Source organism: Balaenoptera musculus, chromosome 14 (genome assembly GCF_009873245.2).
Source record: "Balaenoptera musculus isolate JJ_BM4_2016_0621 chromosome 14, mBalMus1.pri.v3, whole genome shotgun sequence".
Lineage (NCBI taxonomy): Eukaryota > Metazoa > Chordata > Mammalia > Artiodactyla > Balaenopteridae > Balaenoptera > Balaenoptera musculus.
In genome coordinates, this window is record NC_045798.1 from 33288997 (window position 1) to 33308143 (window position 19147).

Sequence of the window (19147 nt, forward strand, 5' to 3'; positions counted from 1 at the left end):
ATTATTTATGCTTCATGTTCACCTCTCCTTCTGGACCCCAAATACCGATACATGTATGTTAGACCAGTTGATATTATCTCATAAGTACTTGGCCTCTTTTCATTTTTAAAAATCTTTTATTGTATATACTTGAGATTAATAATTTCTATGAATCTGTTTTCATGTTCACTCACCTTTTTATCCTGCCACCTACAGTCTGTTAAGCCCATCCAGAAATTTTTTATTTTGCTTTTCAGTTGTAGAATTTCCATTTGTTTCTCTTTTACAGTTTCCATTTGACTGCCCAGATTCCCTATCTGTTCCCTCATCAAGGCCATTTTTCCTTTAAACCCTTGAACCTATTTTGATAGCTAAAGTCCCAACAACAAATAGATGTTGTCTGCTAGTTACAACATCTGGGTCAACTCAGGGTCTCCTTCTATTGACTGCTTTTAAAAAAAAAAATGAGTATGGCTCACATTCACCTGATTATTTGCATGTCTAATAAATTTTTATTGTACGTTGGACATATGAATGATACAGTGTACAGAGTTGGGAGTATTTGTCTTCCTTTAAAAAGGGTAGTTTGTTTTATCAGTTAATTACTGGTAGTTTCTTAATCTTGTTGAGGCTTAATTTTAGCCTTTTTTAGGGCTGGTCTAGAGTAGCTGTTATGTAGGACATGGTTCTGACTCCGACACTGTGGACTTTTTGGTGTCTCGGTCAAATTCTCATGGTATTATTGAGCTCTCTCCACTCTGGTCTCTCTACTCTCCCAGTGATGTGTGTCCTCTAGTGTCTTTGTCTCACTCTCAGCTCTGTATCAGCTGCTCTCTGCTTGGCTTCACCAAGCCTCACCTTGCACATGTGCAGTCCAGCCCTTGGCCAAGGTCCTGTGAGCAGCCCACCTAGACTTCTGGGGTCCCCTTCTTGGAGCTCTGTCCTCTCCAGTCTTTGTCCTCCAATTTCCAGCTGCTTCCTCAGCTCTGAACTGTAATCTTTGTCTCCTCAGCACAGCCCAACTCCTTTTTTATGTTTCTCCTCCCTGTGCTGCTGGGAGGAAATGGTCTCCAGGCTGACATTCGGGGCTCATCTTGGTGCACTTAGGGATCACATTTCTGTGCTGCCTGTTGTCCAGTGTCTGAAATCACCACTTCATATATTTTGTCCAGTTTTATAGTTGTTACTCTGTCATGTGCAGAAGCCTCAGTGTGGTAGAAGTATTGTTTTGAACGTTGTTCCTAAGATTAGTGGTTCTCAAACATAAGCTTGCATCAGATGCATCTGGAGGACTCGTTTACACAGAGACCCTGAGGCCCCATGCTTTAGTGTTTCTCATTCAGTAGGATTGGATTGGGGCCCGACAATTTGCATTGTCTGGGTGATAACTGATGCTGCTGGTCTGGGAACCACACTTTGAGAACCACTTACTTGGAAAGATGGATCTTGAGAAAAAAATGTTGGGATTTTATTTGGCACTTACTCCATACAATTTTACCTTTCTTTTGCAGGAGTGGGGGGCGGGTAATAATACTTACATCTCAGTTTATTATAACGCTATACATCTTGCTCTTTTCATTCAAAGTATGAATTAATGAGGAATTTTTTATTTGCACTGAGAAGGATAGATTCTCCATTTAATTGATAGAAACAGAAAATACATGAGAGAATAAGTAAAGTTATTTAACAATGAAATACTACCATTCTTTTTTTTTTTTTTGCCTTCACAAATAAACTTGATTCTTTCAAGTTATGAAACTTGTAGAACATGGAGTGTGATAAGTTTCAGAAGTAATTGCTTTTTGTTTCAGAAATTGGGTTTTATTTTAATTATTCTCAGACTTGTTTGTATATATGTGAATGTGTGTGTGTGTGTGTGTGTGTGTGTGTGTGTGTGTGTGTTTTGTAGGTGAGATGTGAAACAGTGATAACCAGTAGGCTTGCTGGACCAGGCTCTACCTTGTCGTGTCCTCAGGTTTCCTGACAACTTACACTTCATCCTTTAATAGCTGTTAAGATAGCTCTTAATCCTTCTACCTTAGCAGCACAGATTATCTGCTTTCTTTGCCTCTTTTGGTTCAATGGCCCCATCTCTCATGTGTCAGGATTTTGACATTTATTGCTTCCTTGTACTCTACTTACTCTACTCCATATATTTCCTGTCAGTGTAAGGTTTATACTGGTGTCAGATGGTGACTCTCATTGTTGAGGATGCTGACATTGTTCTTGCAGTGGCTGCAGAACAGGAAGTGTTCTCTCAACAACATCATAAAATATCTTAGATGGGAAAACGGATTCGTCCTATCCTTTCAAATTCTAATTAATCCTTGACAGATTTTTTACTTTTATTTTTATTTATTTATTTTTATAAATTTATTTATTTATTTTTGGCTGTGTTGGGTCCTTGTTGCTGCACGCGGGCTTTCTCTAGTTGCAGCAAGCAGGGCCTACTCTTTGTTGCGGTGTGCGGGCCTCTCATTGCAGTGGCTTCTCTTGTTGTGGAGCACAGGCTCTAGGCACATGGGCTTCAGTAGTTGTGGCCCGTGGGCTCAGTAGTTGTGGTGCACAGGCTTAGTTGCTCCATAGCATGTGGGATCTTCCTGGACCAGGGATCGAACCCGTGTCCCCTGCATTGGCAGGTGGATTCTTAACCACTGTGCCACCAGGGAAGTCCTGACAGATTTTTTAATGTAACAACTTTTTAAATTTTTTGGAAAAATTGGTACAACAGCCTTTGGTGGTTAGATTAGAAAGCTGTTTCATAGCACAGTTTCAATATTGTTTCAGCTGTAATGTGAGATTAAAACAATTTTAATCTCAATTTCAGAGGTATGTTCTCTAATATTTTCACACAGGCATAGTGATATACTGATTACTAAGTTCTCATTTCCAACAGGTCCATTTTGATGGCTGGGACCGCAAATATGACTACTGGATGGATACAGACAGCCCTGACATTCACCCAATCGGATGGTGTGACGTCACAGGTCATCCCCTGGAAGTGCCACATCGTGAGTATCTTGCTCTTTGTGTTGTTGCTTTTTAAATACTTAGCCTGGAGCCTATCTTAATGCTGTTTATTTCATGTCATTATAAGTATTTTAAAGCTCGATATCACATAGGTGAATTGATTAATCAGCACTATAGCTACACTGAAAGCCAGTTATTCACAATTAAGCCTCAAAAGACATGCTCTACATAAATGAAGAGTTATCAACATTAAGGAATTATTTTGATAATGTTGTCTGGCAGAATCTTTGTTTTCCACATTTTAGTTTGGAAAACTGAGCCAGGTCTAAATCCATCTAATTTTGGCCTTTGCTTTTAGCTGAAGTACTTTTTGTTTTCTTAAACATCTTATCTTAATTGATTTTGTTTTATAGAGTAGGTTTCAGAAAGTTTTAGAAGAACAGAAGTATTTTAAATTTCAGCAATTAAGAAAATTTTAGTTGTAAAAATTGGAAAAAAGACAACCTTCTGTTATATCGGTATCTTCATTATTTCTGCCTTTCTAGGTACTTAAAGTTAAGGAGGTAATTAACCATTCTAAATTCTAATAAACCTCAAACCAAAATATTTTATTCTTTCGTCTGCAGGATTCCTCTGATCAGATTAGGCTGACATGACTAATAACTAGCTTCAGACATTGTGCGAGCCCTCTCCATCCTTATGTTTGCTTTGTTCCCCCACTGCTTCTATCGTCCTCCCTTTGGTTTCTTGGGGTGAAGGTAGCCTTCTATCCTGTTAATGAGGATGAACCAGCCCAGTGATGCTTGAACCTTAGATCTAAAAGGATTAACTGCATCTTTGAAAGAATTCCCTAACTTCTTTTAGAAATAAGGAGAATTACTGACTTAATAACTTGACAAACATTTTGACATTGTGCTAGATTCTTCAAAAGCTACACATGGATGAGGTGCAGGTCCTCATGTAACTTGCAGTGCATTAGCAAGTGCAGGGTCTGCATACAGAGAATGTAAAACAGGGAGAACAAGGTCAGTTCCACGGAGGGGGGAAGGGTTAGCATATTTGCTTTGTGCTTTTTACTGAGCCCACTTTCTGTTCTCCCTGATCTTGCATCCCATCTTGCCAGGGAGGTGTCTCTCGGTTGATGTGAACCACCCCCCACCCACCAGCACGCACATTCTGTCCCTCATCCCAGTAAGCTTCTCAAGTAGGGATTTCAAGGGAGGTGGGCCCGGATCAGCGTTTCAGGTACAGAGACAGCTACCTTCACTCCGCCTCACCCATTGCCTGGTCCTTGGTCAGGCTGCCTACCTGGCTTCTCGACCCAAATGTCTCAGCAGCTTCGCAAAGTCTATGGATCGAACCTCAGCTCCATCCCAAGCCAGAAGCTTGTCTTTCTACCGTAGTTGCTACTTGATTCCAAAGTTGCTGCTTCCCATGCAGTCATTCTAGACTCTGCTCCCTCCCTACCCCTCCCTCACCCCACACATACAGCCAGTCATCAAGTCTTGATGGCTCTCTTTCTTAATTTCTCAGGACCCATCTCTGACCCCTTCTTCCCCTTCCCAGTACCATTGCATTTGAGTTCTCATCATAGGTACAAATGGTTTGCAGGATATGGTCTGCAATTTGCTAGTTAGTGAGTCACACTGATCCTCCCAATCTAAAATTTCAGGCTCTAGAGGCAGGATTGCCTAGTGGTTGAGCGTGTGAAATCTGGAGTCAGAATGCTGAGATGTGAATCTCAGTATCACTGCTTTGCTTAGCTGTGTGATCTGTGCCTGTTTCCTCATCTAGAAAATGGAGGTGATATTAGTGTGTCAGTCTCATAATCTGTAATGATGAAATGAGATAAATTCGTGCATAACACCTCAAAAACTGCCTGGCCCACAGGATGTGCTCAATTAGTGTTAGCTGCTCTCAGAAAATGATGTAACATTCTGTAGATTTTCATTTTTACCTAAAACTATGTGAATTATTAAGGATTACAAAATTCGAAATTGTGCTAAAATGAATAGGTGACTAGAGTTTTCCAAGTATTTAAATTTAGTTTTCTCTTAAGTTAGGCTTTATTGTATTCCTGGCAATATTATAAGACTCCTGTTTTGAGTATGTGCACTTGAGTAATTGGAATCCCTATTATTTGGGGGAATTGGATGTCTTCAGTTGGTCATGATATTGTATTACTGCTGTGCTTGCTTTTTGGTTATAAATGTGTTTGTTTGGATTAATTATTATTAATACAGTTTATTATAGGTTACTTGTTTAACCCTATTTTTTGTAATTATTCATATCTGCATCATTAGTCTTATTAATTCTTAAGTACCTAGACTTTAAGACATGTTCATAGTGTGGTTCAATATATATCATCCATGGCCCCATTGTTAAAGCAAAAATACACACATACACACACACAATCCTACTCCAGTATGTATTTGCCTACTTATTTATCACAGAATCTTTTTCCACTGGAAAGTAAAGACAAATGGTTTGTCTAGGTCCTCCAGCAAAACAAAATTTGACGGTCTAGCATTGATGTTGCAACAGCTTCCTAACTATCTTGTCTCGTTTCTTTGCTGTAATAGTCTGTGTAAAACCCAAATCTAACCTCTTAGCAGTATCTTTAGACTTGAGACTCCTTCACATGTACCAGGCCTGTCGCAGTCTGTCCTCTGCTCACCTCGTGCCTTACCCTTCCACCGTTTTCCACCAAGAACAGAATTACTTCCTTTATACTAAACAGAATTACTCATAGTGCCTTGAACGTTGGCCTCATAAGATTCTGAAGACAATACGTCAGCTATACTCTGCTCTCTTAACTTTGTTTACAGAAAGTCACACCCTGCAGTTGGTGTCAGATGCCTGCGTGGTGAGGAGCTGGCAGGAGCACTTGCTCCGCAGTGCGGACCACGTGTAGCCTCTTCACTCCTGTCCCGTCTCTTGTGGGTGTATTTGTACAAACAGCCACGTCAAATCATCTTTTACTGCCCATGCTATTTTAAGTCAAAGCTTTGATCTTATTTACTCATACAATTCAAACCAAATTTGTATGTCCAATATCTTTGATAATCAGATCAAAGTAATTATTGGGTTGGCCAAAAAGTTCGTTTGGGTTTTTCGTAACATCTTACTAAAAATCTGAACCAACTTTTCGGCCAACCCAATACATTTCGTAAGTAGATCTATAAAATCACACAGAGCATTTTATCACATGTGAACAGATAAAGTCATCTTACCAACATTAATTTTCAGATATTTTAAGGTATTTTCAGATATTTTAACTTTCAGACGTTGTTTGTACTCTGTTGTTTTACTTCTGTGATATTTATGTGATTCAACAGTTGCCTTCAGTGCTTTATTATATATAATATGACAGCTTTATTAATCAAACATTGCAAAGACTACTAAACGTTTAGGGCTTGGAAAAAGGTTTAATTTTTATTTTAACTTATTTAATTTTGGCTGCATTGGGTCGTCGCTGCTGCACGCAGTCTCCCTCCAGTTGCTCACTCCCTGCCACGGTGCGCATGCCTCTCACCGCGGCGGCCTCGCCCGTTGCGGAGCATAGGCTTCAGGTGTGCAGGCTTCAGCAGTTGTGGCACGCAGGCTCAGTAGTTGTGGCACGCAGGCTCAGTAGTTGTGGCTTGTGGGCTCTAGAGCGCAGTCTCCGTAGTTGTGACGCACAGGCTTAGTCGCTCCGCGGCATGTAGGATCTTCCCGGACCAGGGCTCGAACCCATGTCCCCTGCATTGGCAGGTGGATTCTTAACCACTGCGCCACGAGGGAAGTCCCTGGAAAAAGGCTTAGCGATCATGCAATCTACCCTATCATTTTGTGGAGGCAGAACCTGACTTGAGCTTTACCTGTTTTATTGATTTACTCTAGTGAATTTTCACAAAAGATAGCACAGCAGGTTGTCTACAAGGGGTGTTCTGTGAAAACAAGAGCAATCAAAGAAAGTATGAGGTAGACAGTTCTTTTTTTTTTTTTTTTAAGATTTATTGATTGATTGATTGCTATGTTGGGTCTTCGTTTCTGTGCTAGGGCTTTCTCCAGTTGTGGCAAGCGGGGGCCACTCTTCATCGCGGTGCGTGGGCCTCTCACTATCGTGGCCTCTCTTGTTGCGGAGCACAGGCTCCAGACGCGCAGGCTCAGTAGTTGTGGCTCACGGGCCTAGTTGCTCCGCGGCATGGGGGATCTCCCCAGACCAGGGCTCGAACCCGTGTCTCCTGCATTAGCAGCCAGATTCTCAACCACTGCACCACCAGGGAAGCCCCGAGGTAGACAGTTTTTAAATCGATTCTTCTCATCCATTTTTCTTTATGAATATTTTCCTTTGACCCTTTTTCAGCAGATTTGTAGCTCAGAATTATGATAAATGCCTTAGAAACAAAGGAATCAAGTATATAAAAATATAATAGATGAGTTTTTTCTTTCTTCAGCGACCTCCCAATTTATGTCTGAGGGATGTGCAGTTTAGAAGGGGATGAAATAGAGTAAAATCGCATAGCTGCCTATGGACGAGCAACACTAGGTGTAGATAGCTAACGTGCTTTTGAAGACAGAGCAGAATGACACAGGGCTAGTCTACCGAGGCTTTCAGAATGGTGTTGACCTGGATTCAGAAGAGCACAGGGGACTTGGGCCAGTGGAGGGAGAGCCGTGGCTCTAAAGATGGAAATGCCACAAGTAACAAGCACAATTAGAATTTGTTGGGTTCTCATGCACATTTTATTAGACTTAATTAAAAGTTTGTTTTTCTAAATGAGTTTGTATCTATTTCTAATGTCATTCAATCAACATATTTATACTCACTGCAGAAACTGAGCCAAGATGTAGTACATGCTGTATAGCCCCATGCTTCTGTAGAAATGTTTGTGCAGTGTATTTTGGCCAAGACCATGATATTTAATAATTCATAATATTCAATCACAAAGGACAAATGTAAGTTCTTGAAAAGGTAACTGTGAAAAGCCTCTTGAGAGTGAAACTCGAATGTCCCCATTCAGCTGGGAAGAGTGCCAGCTTGTAGGATCAGGTGACGATGACTTCCTCTTAGCCTCTGTTACCAGCCAGGTGCTAACCGGCACTTCACCTTGTGTCCACTGCCGGATTGAGATCTCCTTTTCTTAGGCCACGTGGGCACAATTTTCCTGTTTTATCTGACATATAATCCTGCATGGTGGACTTTTTCTACAAGTAGAATCAAAATTAAATACTTAAGATTTAGCACTAAGGTGTCAGGATCTTTCTGTTGGACTTTGCATTCCCTGAATGTCCTTAAAAAGATACAAAAATATCAGAACCAAAAGCCCAACTTCAGGCAGCTACAGCATTGCCTTTTGGCAGTCTTTTTAGTCATAGCGTTTGGAAACTGTAATCCCGGTCACGTTCAATGCTAAATTTGTTTAAATAGAGCTCATTTCTTTTATTATATGATTAATCATTTACCCACAAATCCACCAGGCAATGGGATGCCCGATGTTTTTTGCTTTGGAAATTAACCGAGCTTGAGAAGCAAGATGATAGACTTCAGAGTTAGAAAAACTTGGGTTTACATTTCCATTCTGCTCTGACTGCCTGTGCCTTTGGGCGAGTTACTTCACCTCTGGGACTCGCAGGCTTGGGAGATGAAATGCCTTGACCACCGTAATGCCTGCTGCTGGTTGTCTGGGCTCAGTGACCCCACACGAAGGAGTGGGGCCGGGTGAAGAGCGCAGGCACATTTGCTCCCTAGGCCGCCGTTTCTCTTCATTGATCCAGAAAATTGGGAGTTGACTTTACTTCCTAAAACTTAAACAACCAGTATGGTTCTTTGTTATAATTGCACTGTCTGTAAAGGGGCTGCTGGTCTCCGAGCGAATTTGCAATGACATGTAGGACAGTTTGAAAAATTCAGAATGACTGACTTAGACTTAAGAAAAGCAGGCCCCATAAGCCCCATGAAACTAAGAATGAAAGTACGTTGCCGTTCTTTAAAATAAAAATCTGAATATGTTTTGCACTCAGTTCCAATGTGTGTGTGGGTTTTTCACCCACACCGAGCAATTCTCCGACACCAGCCGGGTGTCCCACAGTTCAGCTCAAGTCTAACACTGTTTACTGGAGGTTAGGGCTCAGTCCTACATGCCTGCCCCCCCATCCCCATCCCCAGTTCACACACCAGTCACAAGTCCAGGTGGTCACCTGTGCTGCCGGGGGACTGGCTGTAGATCGGGAGGTTCCCACCACCCTCTCCTTAGGTTTGATTTGCTAGAGCGGCTCACAGAACTCAGAGGAACAGTTTACCCGCTAGGTCACTGGTTCATCATAAAAGGGTCTAACTCAGGAACAGCCTGTGGAAGAGATGTGCAGGGTGAGGTCTGGGGGAGGGGTCGGAGCTCCCCTGCCCTCCCCAGGCCCCACTCTCCCCCAGTCTCCAGGGTTTCGCCAACCTGGCCATCCTTTGGGGTTTTTGTGGAGGCTTCATTACGGAGGCACGACTGATTAAATCATTGGCCATTGGTGACTGAACTTGACTTCCAGCCCCTCTCCCCTCCCTGGGGTCGGGGCTCGGGAGGTTGGACTGCTGGAAGTCTGGAAGTTCCAAACCTCTGATGATTGGTTCTCCTGGCCACCGGCCCCCATCCTTCCATGCTTTCCAAAAGTCACCTCATTACCGTTCACAGAAGACACAGGAAATTCCAAGGATTTCAGGAGCTCTGTGCCAGGACAGGGATGAAGACTAAGTATATACTTCTTATTATAACTCACAATAGCAGTCATAAATGTACACCACTAGAGACATGAAGTTATTCTCACTGTCGTTCGGTAGCTTTCTGGTTGTTTGACGAGACGCATGTCAGCAGCTCTCCTCCGCGCCTTCCCCGGTCTGTCGGCACAGCTTACAGCTCCTTCACCCCCAGTGTGGGCCGTGGCCCTGTCCTCTGTCCTCCGGTCTGCTCCTGCCTCTCTCCTTAGTCTACAGGCGTGGCTCCTTGGCCTCTGGGTGGGCTCTGCGTTCCTTGTGCCCAGGGTTTATGCCGCAGCATTTGGGCAGAAGGTGAAGTTCTTTGCAGTCAAGGGTCAACTCCTCTCCAAAGCTTTGTCTGATGTCCTCAGGGAGATGAATTGTCTCTGCATCCTCGTCATCCAGCAGGATTTTGTCCTCTGTTCTGTTGTGTTAGAGTGACAGTTTTCTTGCCGCTCTCCTGCCCTGGAGTCCTCACCTGGGGGCCCTCACCTGGAGGCCCCTGGAAGCTCCCGCCAGGGTTTTTGCTCTTGTCCCTGCTCGCTCTCAACTGAAAAAATAACGCAAAACATGAGAGTTGTGAGTTAAGTTTCATTTGGGGCAAAATGGGGACTGTAGCCCAGAAGACAGCATTTCAGATAGCTCTGAGAAACTGTTCCAAAGATGTAGGGGGAAGGTCGGTATAGATGTGATTTTTGTGAAGGGGGAAGCGTGCAACCAAGCACATATTTTTTGCAGAAGGTTACTGCTAGTGACAAGGAGCAGACGTCACCATGAAGGATTTTAGTGCTTTTCTAGACACAAGGAGATACAAGAATTGGGCTCATAAAATCGGCTCCTGAAAATATCTAACTATCTGAAGACCTGTTGTGCCAGTTTTTCCCAAAGCACAGAGTTCACCCTGAACTCGTTTCAGGGGGTGTTGAAGGTCAGCAGCTGCAGCGGCTCATGGTTTAATCCTCGTCGAGGTAGATGACAGCTGCCAGTTTGTAGCTGGCATCGCCTGGCCCTGGCATTGCCCGCAGCACACCAGCTGTCTCCGCTTGAGCCACTGCTGTTCCTTGGCTTGCAGCTGGGTGCCACCGCATGCTACCTCCTGCGGCTCGCTCAGGTGTCCCCTCGCAGACAAGCCCCCTGCACCCTTTGGCCCCAGAGCCGCCTCTGTTTCTCGGCACAGTCACTGCGCACCGACTGGTGTGATGTGCTTCTGCGCCTCTGTGCTCTCTGTCCCGCTTTCTAGAATAGCTCTCCCTGGCAGGCAGGTCCCCATCGCAGGCTCACCCTGCCGCCACAAGCAGGCAGGCTCGGGCTGCAGACACAGGCTAAGGGGGGAACGGTGGCTCCCGGAGACCACAGATTCTGTGGGGCAGGCTCTTTGTATCACTCACCTCTGCTGCTCCGACTGTTCACAGCTCTTGCAGGTGGTGGGTGTGTGTCAGAAAAATGCCTGTGACGGGGCCAGAGTCAAGTGTGCTAATCGGCCACCTGGCCTGGCCCTCTGACCCTAGCTGACCTCCCCCCGCCACCCCACCCCGTGGACCAGGATGGCTCGGCCCCATCCGCCGTGCACAGTGGGCCGCTGAATGTTTGACCCATCTGTTTGTCATTTTCCTGACTTCCTACACTTTATAAATGTCATTTGTCTATACTTATTTCAACCCCCTGCCCCTTCAGGCCTTGTTTTAAACACTCTTTTAGAAATCAGAGTTAAACAGAAGGAAATATTCGATTGCATGGAAATGTTTTGTTCATATTTTAAAGTAGTAATAGAAATAATAAAATAGAAATATGACAGGTCCCAGTGCCTCTAATAAAGTAGATATAGCTGGAGACAAAAGAATCATCGTTTAAATTAAATGCAGATTTGGACGCGCCACGTGGTAACCAATAGACGTTTCTCACCAGCGTAAGTATAAAGTGTTTTTTTCTGAAATGACAAAGTACCGATGTGCCATGACAGGAGCGGTGGGGATGTGGGTGACACAGGGCCACCAGCCCTCCCGGGAGAGCATCTCCCGGCAGGTGACCCTCCCAGCAGACTGGGCTGGTCTCTGTGCTGGCGCCGTGAATGCCCCGTCCCAGCTTGAGAGGAACAAACCGCCCTCTCAGCAAGGGTACAGGACCCAGCAGGTGTAGGAGAGAGGATTTGATTCTTATTCTCGGAAAGTTCCAGCCAACTAGAAAAAGCGCTTTATCCTTGGGAGGCACCAACGATGCGGAGGTAGAACATAAACCTGCCAGAATCCTCTGAGCTCGTCAAGCCCCCAGCCATCATTCAGGGCCTGGAGACGCAGTGGTTTGCCCACCTTGTTAGAGACAAAGGTGGGCCTCTGGCCCTGGTCGGAATGTTCTTCCTGACTTGGCTGAATCCACAGCGTGTACCTTTATAATCAGGTCAGGCTCCCCTCCCGTCACCCCTCTTCAGATCGGAGGAGGGGTGACCCAGCCGGTATGAGGTTCCAGCCGTGGAGAGGCCTCCGGCAGTGCTGAGCCTGGGTTTCCAGAAAGGGACAGCACCCTCTGTTTTGCAACATCGGCAGCGTTGCAGGAGGCATGATGGGAAGTGGGGGGCAAAACATAGAAATAGGTGACATTGCATCCCAGCCTTATGCCTGGAGAGTCTGCAGTCAGAGTACGTTGCTCGTGAAAATCAGCAGCTCGCAGGGTGTGCAGCTAGGGAAAAGGGTGGATGAGCCTCGCTGCTCCATAAAGAGGAATCCTTCTTGGGCCTGGGGGCCCCCCCCGGGTTCATGCCCGAAGATACTGCCCCCAAGTTGTGTGGTCTGGCTGTTTTCTCTAGTCCTCAACTCTCTCTTCACGTGGCTTTTGTATCCTGACCCCAGGCCTCTGCTTACCCTCCAGCCCTTTCAGAGACCCCGAGCCTCCTCACTAAGGCACAGATGAACTTCTGGGTCCCTTGCGATCCCACACAGGCTGTGCTGAAGCAGAAGGACAGCCTTGGGCTCATTAACTTGGCCACTGGCCGCTGCTACAGCATCACCTTCTGCCATGGGGGATCTTTTCCTAGTGATGCACAGCCACTCCTTAGTATACCAAAGGAGGCAGATAGCTGGCCCTCACCCAGCCTTGTCTGGGGGCTCCCTATTCATAAATAAATGCCCACTTCAGCATTTATTCGGCCTGAAGAGGGGGTGGGATGAGACCAGAGGGGGAAATGCAGGAAGAGAGAGAGAACGTGAGGTGAACACACACACCTCTGACCTCCTTGTCTTCCTTTCACCTCCCTCGGCTCCACTCACTCCTTTCTTTCCATTTCTTAAGTGCAAATTCTTTCCACCCCAGGGCCTTTGCATATGCCATCTTCTCTGTCCGGAACGGTCCATCTGCTCTTCTAAGATATGACTCTTTCCCACCCTTTAGAGTTCATTTCGAATGATCCCATCTGAGCAAGGCCTCCCCTGGCCACGTTACGTCACTGTGATTTTCCATCTCACCGCTCCCTTTGCTCCTCTGCGCATATCACAATACGTAATTACTCTAATTGTCTGTTTCCTTGCTTTCTGTCACTAGTCCCCATGAGACTGTCAGCTTCATGAGTGGAGTGTCTGTCAGCATTTCCCCAGTGTCTGGCTTCCAATAAATATTTATCTGTTTATCCACTTCTCTCTCTAAGAGTTGGTTAATCACTTATGCCAGAACAACAAGCATCTCGAGAGACCAGCCTGGGCTCTCGCCTGCAACCTTTATGGAGTGAGGTCTTGAGTAGTAGCTATGCAATTAGTCTGTTCAGGCCCTAGTAGGGGACATGTGGGCCAAACATCCCCCACAGCTAACAAAAGAATCTTTCATGAATAGGAAGTCGACAGGCAGAAAAAGGAGATTTCCTAGCTGGCTTCCATGTCTAAATAATCTTGTCATCGTTCTTTCTTTAGCTTCTGCTTGATTTATGTTTGGAAGTAATTATGATGCTTGATCACAAAATAAATTAAACAAAACATTATTATGAAGTTAAAGTGTATATTAATAGTACAAACTACTATAAGAATATCTATAACCTTTATAACTTATATTAAGGACCTTGAGAACATTGCTAATTTATTTAACTGTTAAACATAAATAAGCATAACAGAACATAACTTGGTAGAAGATATAGCTCATTTTTATTCCATTTAGTTCATTACCTAGCAGATGTATAAATACGACAGAATGAATTGTAAATACCATACCATATGGCCTGGCACATTGTTTATCCTGTTAAGTGAGATAAATGACTTACATCTACATTAAGGAATAAATGATTAATAAAGCCCTCTTTGGGACCTTTGGGATTAGAAACATTTGGGACCCAATTTCGAATTGGGAATTAGAAAAGTTTTATTCTGTCAGAGATGGAAATTCACTTAGATTATAAAATAGGAGTTAATGCGATTATAGTCCAGACGTGGAATGATAAATATGATGATGGATAGATGTCTTTCCAAGGAAAAATGGAAGATTGTTAACTTAGCCAGGTAACAGCACATTTCCGATTTCATTCTGTTTTAAGGAGAATTTCATAAGGAATCTTTAGTACTCGTTCTTCCAAAATACAGCAAGCAAGTAATCAGCAGTTTTAAGAGTCCCTAAGTACTCATTGACTTGATAGACAATTAGAGCATATTGTGTTAAAAAAAAAAAAAAAGTTAGCTATTTTAGAAGTCCCTAATTACAGATTTACATGATGGACTTATCAGGGAAAAATAATACCTTTCAGAATGTACTTACAGTCTTAATGATATTACTGTTTTAAATGTTGCTTGTTGAAGTGCTCGTCCTGTATACTCTGCCTTCTGGAGGGCTGAGGGCAGGATTCACTCACTTTGTTCTAAAGCTTGGTCTCCGGTGCCCTGCGCAGGTTACCTGCTCCCCGTAGCCACACGCGGTTCACAGCCGAGGTGTCCTGTGACCAGGTGGACTCAGTTGTCCATTACAGATGCTGGTAGATGGTGTCTGAACAAGGTACATCTCTGGGCAAAGTCACTGGCACTGAAAACAAATGCACACTGACTCCTAAAAGTCATGGAATAACCCAGTGGTTTGGCAGTGGGTGAAACCGGTCCTTACCCTGTTCCAGTTTATGAGTCACATCTGGTCAGGTTTGTGGACGGTCAGCCCATGGATGTCCACCTTTCAGGATTTCTCTGACAGAGTTGTCACCCTCTTCAGAAGACCATCATGCCTTCAAGAAAAGGGGACAGGATGCAATTATTATACTCCTATTCCTTTGGCCCCCTACAGGGCCTGATTGATGGGATCCTTGGGTGATTGACTGCCTGCCTGGAAATAAGACTTGAGAGGGAAGGTTTTCCCTTCTTAGGGGGTAGTGTTTCTGTTCTCACTGCATGAAGGTTTACTTGGTATCACCAGTATACTGAGCACTGTGCCAGGACTTGGAAAGTCCTTTGGGACATAGTTGTGCACTGGTGACCAGGATGGCGAAGCTTGGAGGGAGAGCTGGCCCTGTGACCCGGCACCTCTGGGAGCCTTGGTGGAGGTCATGCAGGGCACTGCAGCGCTAGCTGGGCACCGGGATGCCGTGTGAGGAGGCAGAAATTCCTCCTCCAGAGATGCTTTCTCCTGTCCGCACCTACTTCTTCTCTCACACTTAGGGCTTGGAGGCAGGTGAGGGCAACTCCACAGTTGCTTTAAAGACAAGCTTAGTGCTGTTAGCGTCTTGGAGGTGTTTCGTTCATTTGTCTTTCCTCATATTAGAAAGATTAAAAAATACTTGTCCATTTTATTTTATAAGTAGATATATCTAAAGGACTCCATGGAATGATGATAGAATCAAATATTTTTCATGTAAAATAAACACTATATATCTGCATTATAAAAGAAGCTGTATGGAGATTATGGGTTTTGTTTTCCATTTCACTCTGCATGTTAAGCAACCAAGAATCAAGAAGTTGAAAATTTATACATAAACCTAAAATTGAATGAATACTGCAAATGACAAACTTATAGAACTGAAAATATACAGAATTATTGGGTAACTAAGAGCCTTTGGCTTATGCATTACTTTTCATCCATGCTTTGATATTCATTTTAAGCCAGAAAGTAAAAATTAGAATTGTTTTCCTTGGCAAAAGAACGAGTTTCACTTCACATGAGACCACTGTGATTATCAGAGAGGGCCGAACAGCGGCCACTTCTTGGGCTAACAGCTCTCCGTGCCTGCACACCCGGCAGCCCGACCACAGACCTTTCCTCCATGCCCGCTCCCGGGACCCACATGTCTGGGAACTCCTTGAGCCGAGGCTGCAGACGCACAGTCAGAGCTGCCGAGGCCGGGCCAGCGGCCTGCTGTCCTCTCCTGCGTCTCACCAGCCCTAGAGCATTCTTCAGAATGCTCCTAATTTGACTGGCGTCATTCCTTCACAGACATTGTCTCTCTGCACCATTATTTCTGTCTGCACCAAACAGTTGAAGGCATTGGGCAGGAGGACACAGCTGCTGATAGCCTGCCACTTGTCCTTCTGCAGTCCTGACCCTCTCCTTCAGGACACTGTGCCCTGGAATCATCCTGCATTCTCCTTATTGCTGGTTTACTTGGCTGTTGTCCTGGACATGAAAAGCCTTTATGTCCTGAGGAATTGTAGAGCTGAGTAAAAGAAACGTGGTTTTGCAAGTTTCTGTTCTTCAAAGTGCGTTGTGTTTTCCAGATTGGCAAGAACACCCTCCCTCATTTTCTCTGAAGTCATCGTCCTCTTTTTCACGTCAGTGGACCTGTTTTGTAACGAAAATCATCAGAATGGGAGGGGACTTTTTTAATATAATTCCTCTGACCAAATTGTATGCAATGCCAGGCGTCCAGGGAAAATTTAGCAACACAGTGGAGTCACTTCTTCTTCTAGGGGTAGCTTCTAAATTCAGCAAGTGAGGCAAAAAAAGTGTTCAGTCACAGTTACTAACGGGTGTGTTTGTGTAAGGCCAGCACGGGGGTTACCCTTCCATCAGCCAGCTAGACAGTCGGCAGGGTCAGGGAGGTGAGTGATGGGTGTGAGGTGAGGGTCCTCTTGTGTGAAGACGGTACCACATTGTGGACACGCAGGCCATCATGAGCTGGGGTGTCTGCTCCCATTCTGAGGAGCACGGGGCGGGGGGCTGAGGAGAGGAGTGGGGTCTCTGACTCCCAGCTCGTGCTCCTTCCCACATCCACCCGCGGTGGCCTGGTGGGATCGCCCAGACTTCATTCTGTTCATTTCAGGTGTGTGACGACTTTGACATGCGTGGCTACTCCTGCTGTCTTTTAAAGCTAGGGATGGTTGATTAAGAAGGATTGTGTGTATAAACATATAAAAGTTGAGATTATAGCAGTTACTTACGGGGCAGTGTAGCAGAGGGAAAGAGCACAGATCTGCAAGCCAGGAGCCTTAAATTCTTGTCCGAACCGCCAGAATATGAGTTACGATCTAGCACAAATGATTTAAACTTCTAACCCTTTATTTCCTTCCTTGCAAAAATAACCAGATGGACTCGGTCAGTGGTTCCCAACTCGGTCAGTGGTTCCCAATTCCACTCGGTCAGTGGAATTCTGACTTTGTGGGACCTGCAGATTTATACATTTGAACACCTTTGTGCCCCTTCCTCCGTCCTCTGGTGGACTCCCCGGCTCTTGGGATCCTGCCGTGTCCATGGTCTCTGACCAGGTGTTCAGAGCGGACCGAAAGGGCAGTGAGGGTCCGTGCTCCGGGGACACTCGCCCAGCCAGGGGCAAGTCAGACTCGGGGTGCTCAGAGCCTGCGACAGGCGCCTTCTCTGAACGGAGGCCTTCGTGTCTGTTATTTGCTCTTTCTGTCTGGCAGTGCGTGGAGGCCCAGCCGATGGGGGCCCCTCCGTGGGCCTCCCCTCCCCGGGGCAGCTCTCACACACCCAGGAAGGGCTGTCGTCTCTCAGGTCTGAAATCCAGCCTGATTCAGAGCCACTGTGATGTGGGCCTGGGTCTTGGGGGGAAGGTGAGCTGCCTCCCGTTTCATCGGAACATCTGTTACAGACACGACGGAGGAGGGAGGCTCCCTTCCCCTTAGACACGTGGCAGTTCTGACAACGCTATTCTCAAGTCATTCAACGTGGGAACTTCATTAACTGTCAGGTTAGGGTTAGAGTAGGAACCGTGGGGAGAAACGTGATTATTAATAAATACTTAAAAGCGTTTCTCAAGCGACTCCCAGCATTTTCCATTAAGAATGTCCAAAAGCTCCGTGGTGAGGAAAGTTCTTAGTGTGGGCACATGAGGTCAAGGCCAATTTGAGGAGGGACTGTGGACGCCGTGGTACCTGCTTTAGGTGTAATCTGCAGGTTATTGGGACGGTGTTCTAATCACCCCACTTCGGAGTCTTGAGTTATAGAGTGTGTTTAATTCTTCTAAATAACTTTTATAGTTATACATGTTTGGTTATGAGAACAGACGATGTGTCTGTCAGCAACTAATCAGTTTGATTTTTTAGTCAGCAAATTATGTGTGACACTTTCAGTGAAAATGGAACTTATTAACTGATTTCCTCTTTTAGTAAAAGGGGGGAAAATTAGTTCAAGGATTGGGAAAGCCCAAAAACAAGTCATAAGCAACCGTGATTTACTTACAGTTTCAGGCCTGTCCGTTATCTCCCTTCATATGAATAAGGAAAATCCTGGGAATAAGGACAGCCTTGTGGCTTCTGTTTATTTAGAATCTTGTTGCACAAGGCATAGTTGGGGGAGAGGGGGGAAGAGAGAGAAGTAGAAACCAAGAAATGAAATAGAGAGTGGGAGAGAGAATCAGAGGAGAGGAGGGGGTGGATTTGAAGCATTTTCACTTGGATTAGGTGGGAGTAATCCATTTACATAAACCAAGCACCACTTTTGTCATTTAAAAAAAAAAGCGGTTTTCATATGAAAGATCAGCTAAATTAGGAGTTTCAGAAAGTAAGAAAGTAGTCTTGGTTTTTTATATTATCTTTGAGAGAGAATTTGTATAAAAGTTAAGGTCTAGAAGACAAGTGCATCTGCTTTGATTTCTTTCTTAAAAATAATGAAAAAAATGAAATAGGACCGTCTAGTGAAATAGTATTTGTATTGGATGCTTTTCGATGCTGTATTACCCTTCAGTTCCTCACAATACGGTTATCAGTTATTGAAAGAAGTAGGTTTAATTCAATTTACTTCAGTTACGTGTAAACCAATTTCTCTGTGTGCCTGTGTCTCTACGACTCTTCTGCTCCTAAAATTCTGTGCTTCTGTGTGATCTCTGTGGACCCCTCCCAGTTTCCCCTTCCATAAGTCAAGGGTGTCACTTTCCTGTGTTTTTGAAAGGTTAAAAACGGGTTACAAGGCAGGTTGGCATTTTATGAAGGCCTGTGCTATTCAGTAATGAAAAAAAGAGCCTAGTCTTGTGTTTTTAAATAGTTGTGGTATAAATAGATGGTACAAATTCTTTACTTTAGAATGTTTGAAGGAGAGGTGTATGGGATCAAACGTGTATTTCTCCCTTCT

General features: G+C 44.6%; 1 protein-coding gene across 1 annotated transcript in view; it reads left to right on the forward strand.

The window, feature by feature from the left end:
* Positions 1–19147, forward strand: part of L3MBTL4 (L3MBTL histone methyl-lysine binding protein 4) — a 311652-nt gene that overhangs the window by 135284 nt on the left and 157221 nt on the right. The window contains exon 13 of the mRNA XM_036823196.1: positions 2876–2990. Within this exon, the coding sequence (XP_036679091.1) occupies positions 2876–2990 (115 nt within the window). The remainder of the gene's footprint in view (positions 1–2875; positions 2991–19147) is intronic.